Raw genomic sequence first — 9,471 nt, forward strand, 5'->3', positions numbered from 1 at the left:
AACTTTATGGACAGAAAAATTGAATACATCAGCATTTATAGTTAAGAGAATACTGAGATTCATGTCCTTGGAACAGGCTGTTTTCTCCCCAAAATCTGCTGTTAAATATCCATTATGCACTCCACTCAGTTTTAGTTTAAGGGTCAAGAAAGCTGCATTTTTGCCTCTATCCCTAGTTCAGCTTTTCAAATTAGCAGCAACAGAAAAAGTACCTGGCTGATGTGCATGCTGGTATCACAGGTTAGAGGTCGTGCTGAGGTCAGGTCGTTGGAGCCGAGCAAAGTTGATATTATTCCATTCTGATCCACTTTTCTGATCATGGTCCCATCAACAAAGTAGATTAACCCATTCTTGTCTATTGCTATTCCTTTAGTGAAGTGAATAAAAATTAGGTTTTTTTTTGTACTAGCAGGGAATATATTATCCATAATTAAGGGCATAAGTCATATGTGTCTAGAGGAAATTATAGGCAGAAAACCTGGTCTCAGGTAGTAGGGAGTAAAACAGCTTGTTGAGGTATATGATTGCATTTGCTGTTCATTTGCTGTTGTGTGTTGAGAAGGGCCTAGATTTTAAGTTAACCTGACACATGGGATAAATGGGGCCAAAAGCAATGCTGATTTTAAATCTTCGCCACTGCTTGCCAAACATGTAATCTAAATGAACATTTAAAAATGCTCAACAACCACACAAGTCAAATATTTCCTAAAAAAACCAACCCTAACTTGATTTTTAAAAATATCAGTCCCCTGTAGCTCTCTTCCTGGTCTTTCCAGCTGGAAAAAATTACTCAACCCCCTGATTTTTGAGCCAGCTATTGGGTTTAGTAATTAAACACAATCATGCCCCCAGTTCTGAACTTTTGTATTAAAGTTACGGAGGTGAGAACACTTTTTACCTTTAGGGCTCATGAGAGTTGCCTCTACCGCCTTGCCTCCATCACCACACCTTGCCTCGTCGAACGGTAGGCACTGCTCCCCCGTTCCTCCTATTACCTCAGCATTTTTGGTCAGATCTTTTGCACCTGTGAGTGACTTGGGCCGATAAATCCTGCGTGTGTTTGTGTCGGAAACGTACAAATCTCCCGTGACTGGGTCAGTTGCGAGGTAGTATCTGTGAGCTGGGTTGTTGCTGTAAAATGGAATTACACATTGCAGATGCTGTAAATAATTGCACCTAACAGTTGGATCACGAAGAAAAGGGTTCGGTTTATACATAGTGTGCAGAAATACAGAAACAGTTAAAGTCAATGGTGATGCTCTTTATGCATAGGTAGCACAGGTCATGGCCCCCAAACCTTTTTCACTTCCTTTCAGGACAGAAGATCCATTTTGTCTTTGATGCTCACAGGCCTGTTCAATGCTCTGCAATTAGAGACAGCTCGTCCCTCTGTAATAGGCCAAATCAAAATGCTAGAGTTTAAAACCTTCCAGGCTTTCTGGGAACCTTGATCCAGTTCCAAATTTTGCAGCAGGACCTCAGCTATTGCTTACACCTCAGGTATTGCTTACATTTTGCTGCTGTTATCCTACTTGTTGTACTGTAATTTATGTAAGGCTGCTGGGGTGCACGGTTTATATAATTCCTAACAGATAAAGCAGAGTTTGAATGATGAGTTCACAGGCAAGAGATAAGACATCATTCATAAGTATTTGCTTAATCCACTGCTTTCAAATACGTGATACGCATGATTTAACACATTAGGAAATGTCATCTTTTCCGCCAGAGCAGCGAGTGGAGCTTTGCCATTCTTCTTAACTCAGAGTCATATTTCAACTACCTGTATACATTGGCACAAAGCTGCTAACTATGCCAACACAGTCTTTATTACACTGAAAATATATATTGCTAACCATTTTCCCAGAAACATACATTTTGCCTCTCCACTGGTGCCACATAATTGAGAATTACTGTCTTTTCTCCCCTGCTGGTGAAAAAAACAGCCCTGGAGATTACCTTTTGGGTTGATATATTATGATGTAGAAACTTAACCCACTGCAGCTGGGATTCCTGACCTAATTTATGGCATGAAGAGCTGAAATAAGGTCATGTAAATACAGGAGGTAATTTCAGATGCTCCCCTCATGGATTGAAGCAGAGTGTCAGAACAGTCACTTCTGATGTTTGTAAAAGCACTGCTTAAACAGATCTACCAGTCTGGTGGTAGCCAAACATCTGTTCGCAGAATGCTATAGTTCACATTTTGTAAATACATAACTGTGCTAATGTAACACATTTTTATGTACTGCCACTTGGAAAAAGCAACAAGAGACCAACAGGAACAACTTGTGAACAAATTATGTCTTTTAGCAGGGACAGATTTTTATAGCTATCCAATTACAAAAACACAGAAAAAATGTGTTGCATAAATAGGATTTTATTTGGTTTTAAGACTTTTAACATGTTGCTTCAGAAGGAAGAAACCAAGTGAAGCAGACTAATGAAATCAAATACACAGTGATTAGCACCTCTTAAAAAGCTTTACTATAGTGCTGAGTGTTGTACAGCATGTCTGAAAACAATCAAATGTAGGCTTACTTTAAATTTCTGTCTGTTAGAAATCTATTATTGCCAATGTGCTAAATAGTTAGAAGGTATTTTCAAAACCTTAATTTACACTGAGATCATTTAATATGATCATTATGTAGTAGCAGGAATTATTTATACCTCCATAGGTTGCAAATTAAATTGTACCCATTTACATGATTACTTTGGTCTTTAAGAAACTTTGCAGGCACTTCAAGTATAAATACATTGCGAAATGTGCAATTAAATTTTATTTCATTGTAATTTAAAATAAAGTCCTTTCCTATACTACTGAAATCTAAATTAAAGTACCTCTCTTCAACCCATCTAACATTGCCTCAATCATATTTTTCAACTGTTGGAATAAGGAGTCATCAAATCAAAACCTAAGTAATTTATTCCTAACACAATTATTTCTTTCTAAAAAGAATTTTTAAAGCTCTTTTCTTCATAAATATGAAAATACTTATATGTTCTAATTAATTCCAACAAAAATGACATTGGGGGATGAGTTCTCATAGTAAGTAGTGCATCCTCATCAAAACAAAAAAATGCACCTGATAATGTAAGTGTATTTTGTCCTCGTACCAAAAAAAACCAAACCAAGTTTGGGAGTGCACAGGATATTACTATTGAGTGAATATAAATTTTCCAGCTTGCCATATGTAGACATCTAATGGTTCCTTTCTGAGGTAATACAACAGGCTTAACTTCAGCATTTCTTTTCAAGTGGAGGTTAAACAGCTGAGGCAGCTTTAGCTGATAGAAACCCCCAGTAATTCACAGGAGCAAGACATGATTTGAGGAGCTGAATAACCGTCCAGCGAAAATTACATTTGTTTTCTAGCCAGAAAGCATTCATGTGCACTATGCAGATCTCAGAAATAGTACAGGGATAAGCAGCCAGCAGCTGGAAAGCTGCACAGTTTGTGCTATTTCATTGTAGGCTGAAATGATATTAAGCTTCTGCCTTCTACCAATAACATCAAATGCAAAGAAATAAAATCCACAGTCCGTGACTTCTTGACTCATTCAGTATTGCCTAATCGCTGTCAGTAGCTCTGCAAAACATGCAGCTACATACCAACACGGGCTCCTGTAAAGACAAATGACTACAAATTAACTTGTTCTGTCTACGCCAAATAATAATAAGTGCTTTGAATTTAAAGTGTGCACACACACGCACAGAGCTGTAATGATCTATTTCCCTTCGCTTTTATCTTGCTTATGCCCATCTTTTAATTCTTCAGCAGTCAGATCACCTGCACTACTCTCCATGCACAGATCTTAAAAAAAATACTCTTCCTGCTTCAGCCCCCTGCTCTTGCCTTCACTCTGTGCCCTCTAAACTGTATACCCTCAAAGCTGTTTTTATGTTTTGCTAAACTTTTTTTCTGGCTCTCTACAGACTTGGGAGAGCGCCATAGCCTACAAACGACCTCCCTGTCTTAAAAGCCCTTATAAAAATTACTTCTTCCATGAATGCCTATCAGCATTAATCACCCACAGGCAGTAGTGTGTATAAAGACATCAGTTCAGCTTTGAGATTGAAAAAATGTTAGGTCACTGGTACATGAGAGGATAAATTTGATCTGCATTCTCTCTCTAATTTAGAGTACGGGCTCCTTGAGGTGGGAGACACATCATACTGTGCAGAAGCACTGTGTTTATAGCTGAGGAGAGCTGAGTGCTTGAATAAATAAAAGATCTGAACTAGTATTTAACCTTGTTCAGTAGTTTTACTTGGGGAATGCATATTTTAGTGTATTTTCTAAGTTCTAATACCTAGCAATTATATACTAAAAAGCGGTCTGTTGAGGGCTGTTTTCCAAACTGCAGTTTAAGTAGAAGTCTCCTCAGCAATCTGAATGTCTTCCCAGTGAAACTGGACATTTGCTCCCTTCTCCTTTTACAGGCCAGACAGACATGCTTCCCTCTGCAGCATTTCACAGGACTCTGCATAAATTCATGCAGGCAAAAGAAGATACTTAGTCTCATGATTTGTCCTTAGCTGAGAACCCCATGGCAACAGGATTTGGTGGATCCTAAAAGTTTACACATGTTAAATAAAAAGCAGCTAAATTAATAAATTAAAAGCTGCCAGGGGATATTAAGCATAAAGATCCCACTCTCAGCCTAGGAAGGCCCTGAGCAGCAAATCTCTGAGGCTACAAGTGGACACTGGGAAAATGTTGCTTGATATAAGAGAAAACTCAAACTCATAGTAGATCATGTCAGGCTGCACAGTAGGCTCCACACCTCCTGCCTACTGGCTCCACAACTGCTCCTGCAGAGCCAGTTCTCCACGGCCCTCTACATCTCCTTCTGCCTCAGGAGGACCCCCCACTTCACAGCTGCTATATGGGCCCATGCTGTTACACTAATTTGTGCAGAATGATTGCAATTTTGCTACCTGGAGCTTCTGCATGTATAGACATGAATAAAGTAGAAAAGCTTCAATATTCTCCCTCACCAACTTTTCTTACATGCAGGGATCCAGTTCCTGAAACACCACATTTGAGCCTGTGACCACAGTCCTGCCAGAGGCAGGAGGGGGTGGCACTACTAAATCATGGTCAAGCAAACCTCAATATATGTCTACTCCTTAATCCCATTTGTACATTCCACATTCCTATTTTAAGTATTATGCCGTGTTCCATACATTTGCCAAGACAATGTCTTATCCAGCTGCAATCATAACTTTGTGATACCACAAGGGATATCATTCTTTTAAGACTAGTGGAACAAATGCCACCAAACAGAAGAGACTGCCTCTGAGTCACACCTGGAAAAAACCCACAAAACCAACTAGACTGTACATAAGCTTCCAATTCTGATCATTAACACTGATGCAAACACTGTGTTTAGTCATGGAATCTTTTGCCTAACACACTTGAAACATACTTTTTAAAACGTAAGAAGGAAAGAAGCATGTCCAAAGAAAAGTGAATTTAAAGAACAAGGACAACAGAGATATGACTCTCTGGGACTTGTTTAAAAACAAGAAAGGAAAATGATTGGCAACACAAACAAGAGAAAGGAACCAGTAGGGCTGGTAAGCTGTATACTTAGCAGTTGTGCCACAAAGGTTGCAAGGTGTCATGTCTCCAACAGGATTTTAGCATGACTCTGTTTTTGTCTCCTTATCAACACCAGCTGTGGTGGCAAAGCAATTCTAAGCATCCACCTTCTCTTTGGTTCTTGCCATTATTGCAGCAATGCTGGGAGGGATGAATTTACAATCTCTCTACTGCAATCCTCTGATTACTACTGGTTCAGTAGTAACGCACCAGTATATGAGCAGTCTTGTGAGTTTTGGTGTATTTTAAAGTCTTAACTCCTGGATTTGTGTTATTATCATTTCAACGAAGCTCACCTTTAAAGAAATAATTCTGTTAAATGTGAGCCTGAAAAGACTCAACATCAAAAGGCTAATGAAATGAACTCCCTTGATACTTTTATAATTTTATTACTTACATGCCATTCTCATCGTATTTGGGGTGTCTGATTAATGAATGAGTTTTGATAGGATCAGCAAAAGTGCTGCCAGCAAGGAGTGAGCAGAGATGAGGGAACAGCAAAGGAGGGCATACACAAGCATAAAGAGAAGCGTGACTGTGGACAGAGAGTGATGAGAAAAGAGGAACTCGTATCCGAAAGGACGATACAGCCTGACAGCTGACATAACTAAAACATATGAACTCATTATTTTTGAAAAATACTCCTCTTTTCTAGTAATACATCTCAGAAATGACTTCTCCATTATAAGCATTCATTTGTTAAAAAAGAAAGAAGAACAGTTAGAAAAATATAAATCTTCTTTAAGGAATGCTTACCTATGTCTAAAATCTTTATTTCTTGGTGGGAGCAAGTAAAAAAGAACAGAAAAACATTATTAGACAAACATTCAGAAAGGATGTTAAAAGATGAGAAGAAAGCAACATTTACATCTATCATTAGTGAAGTGGTGAATGATTGTCTCTTGTCCACTCATGTCGACCACATCGGTTAACTCTTAAAATCCAAAGAATAATTAGTCCGGGTAGTTTAAATTCTCACATTAAGATAAACATAGTTAAGATATTTTAAAAGGGTAGAATGTTTTCACTTCAGCCTTGAATGCTTTTTCAAATGTTTTAAAATCTTTTGACTCAACTTTTTTTGTTCCCAAAAGGATTTGGAAACTCAAACTTACATAATGTCAGAAATCAATTCCATACTTTAATTTGCCACATTAATTCACGACTCTGAAAGTCCAGAATGAGGAAAAAAACATACCTTAGCTCCAGAACACTAGTTACGTTTCCAGATGGGAATATCCGACGAACGTAGTTGAAATCCCCCACGTACAGACTGCCATCTATCCCACAAGCTAAGGCAACCGGAGCCAGTAATTTATTACCATCAGCTTGGCCATTACAACTCGGACAGGAAATGCTGCGTCGTCTCCCATTGCCCATAATGCTACTAACAACTGGGGGTTGCTGAGATATGAATTGATTTTCACCATTTCCTTTGTAGAGGATTCCTGGAAGATAATATAAAAAAACCCAAAACAACAAAGCAAAAGTAGTTTATAAAAACTCTGAATGTATGTACATTAAATGATGCATAAGTACTCTAAATACACTTTTAGTTAATATAAATTTAATTGTTCCACCACATTTTTCTCACTGTAAGTAACAGAACTTTATTAAAACATTTAGAGTTAAGTCATAGACATGCAAGCATTAAATTATCTTGTCCACAAAATGTGTCAGAAACACTAAATATACTAGCACTTAAAACCCCAAAATGTTTTCAGTTGTTCTTATTTTTAAACGTTAATAATTTTAATAGTTATAATTCAGAATAAAAATTGCCATGCTGAAGGAAATGTAAGATGCACTGATGAAAGCAAGGCCCATGTTTCTACATTTTTACAGTTTCGAATTGCCCAGAAATGACTGGAACTTTAGACTGTGTGTTTGTCATAAAAAAAAAAACAAACCGCAAATTATGTTCCTAAATTTCTAGTGTAACTAATTATGAACATAATGTCAAATGTAATTGAAAGTGAATTACTGCTGCAAATTTCAAATATTAATTAAAGAGCCACTTCAAAAAGTTGTAGATTGCCTCAATTTTACATTGTAAAAGACTCTTTACTCAGCTCATAACAAAAATGTTCTTCTGGCAACAAAGTCTACCTCAATACCAAGTCTGCAGTTATAGGCAGTTATTAAAAATGTCAAAACAACAAAAAAAAATGTGGTGCCAGGCCAATCTGCCTCCAAAACTTAATTCTGCTTTGAGGCATGAAAGAAACAATAATTTCGTGAAGACAAAGCAATGTGCCAGCAGTATTTTTCTTCCTTATAGCCTACATAGGAAATCTGAGAGGAAAAATGCGTCCTTTATGTTAAAACTTTGATCTAAAGAAAAAAAATGTATTAAAATGTTGCCAGGACCCTCACTGTTCAATCGCACAAGGAATCCATACAGGTGTCCTCTACACTATGTCAGCTATTGTGGTGATACTTGTAAGTCACAATATGTCTTTCCGTGGTATAATCCACGTAAACCACATGTCACTTTGTACTTTGTGGTGATCTGTGTTTTACTGATTGCATCACCAGAGTTTCAAGGCATTTTGGGGCTGAGTGATACAGTTATCTTTTGAGATGTTTTGAAAAAAATTTAAGATGTATTTCTCTTTTGCTCCTCACCTCCAAAGTGCACTCTTTGTACTGAAAGGTACAAGAAAAAATACTTTGATTTCCTCTTTAAATGTTTTAAGTGTCTTCGCTGCTTTTTAATGTTATGAAATGCAAAGGATTATAAATGTAAAACCAATATACGTGATAAAACTGGAAAAAATGAAAATGGTTTATGGAAACCTAATGGCAAGTAATCTAAATCAAAAGAGAACGCATTTTTCATAAATAGTTAAAGCCAGAATGCATTAACAGTATACAAAATCCCCTCTCCTATGATTACATCATTTATGACAATCATGGCACTATAATTTTGCCTGAAATAGCTGAGTTCTACAATTTTCATCAGAGGAATTCTACAAGTCAGCACAGTGCACTACTGCACCTGATTTATTCTGTCATTACCTTGAAAAATTGGTCCTTCACATTTCTCCCCTATTATCACAGACTAAAAGATGTACGTTAGACTATTTACTGCAGTAGTTCAGGATGTCCATACAAACACTGTCTGCACTCTCTTCTGAATAAATTTATGCAGCTCATCCACCTTGTCATTACAACTCTCCACTTCGTTTATTCAATTAGACACATGCCACTTTGAAAAGTCATTACTTGTCAAATGTACACTTAAAAATAATTTAAAGCCACCATCAATTCAGCTTGTGAAAGAGTGGATCATATATATATTTATAATTGTAGCCCTTTAGATTTTTGGATGGATTACTTTACAATAATATTCCCCATTTTTTTTCTTACATTTTAAATTAGGTACAATGACACCTTTTCCCTTGATTTAGTTACCTTTTTTCCCTACCACTTAGAAGCAATGCTTGAGGTGGTGATAAACGTATCACACGAAATAAGCTTGTGTACTAGTGGGAGACCTTCAATGGAAATCAGGTAGTGCAGAAGTGATGTTCTTCCTGATGAATTACTTCTGGGCTCATCTGTTACATAAAAATCCAGTGCAACCAACTACCACCTCAAGCCATGTGACTCTGTTTATTTCATTTTCCCCACATGTTCCAGACCAATTTCACAAATTTCTTCCTGTTCAGTGCTGAACTGAGGTTTCCTTAGCCATGCAGCCTGTTGCTGAGTAGCACATTGGACAAACACACCTTGATGTCAAAGTTACTGTGCAACAGCAAATTGCACTCAGAGAAAGCAGTGAGAATATGTGTGGGCAACAGCTCTGCAGACACCAAGGCTGGTGTGGAAGGGTGGGGAGAAGGTGCTCCAGGTGCCA

At 37.5% G+C, this 9,471-nt stretch overlaps 1 protein-coding gene across 1 annotated transcript in view; it reads right to left on the reverse strand.

Moving 5' to 3' along the window:
• TENM3 (teneurin transmembrane protein 3) overlaps positions 1-9,471 on the reverse strand; it is a gene marked incomplete at both ends in the record, with an annotated part of 157,040 nt that overhangs the window by 18,456 nt on the left and 129,113 nt on the right. Inside the window, 4 exons of the mRNA XM_009080076.1 lie at positions 213-367; positions 899-1,131; positions 6,363-6,383; positions 6,805-7,054. Coding sequence (XP_009078324.1) covers positions 213-367; positions 899-1,131; positions 6,363-6,383; positions 6,805-7,054 — 659 coding nt within the window. The remainder of the gene's footprint in view (positions 1-212; positions 368-898; positions 1,132-6,362; positions 6,384-6,804; positions 7,055-9,471) is intronic.

This window comes from Acanthisitta chloris, unplaced genomic scaffold (assembly GCF_000695815.1).
Source record: "Acanthisitta chloris isolate BGI_N310 unplaced genomic scaffold, ASM69581v1 scaffold5478, whole genome shotgun sequence".
NCBI lineage: Eukaryota > Metazoa > Chordata > Aves > Passeriformes > Acanthisittidae > Acanthisitta > Acanthisitta chloris.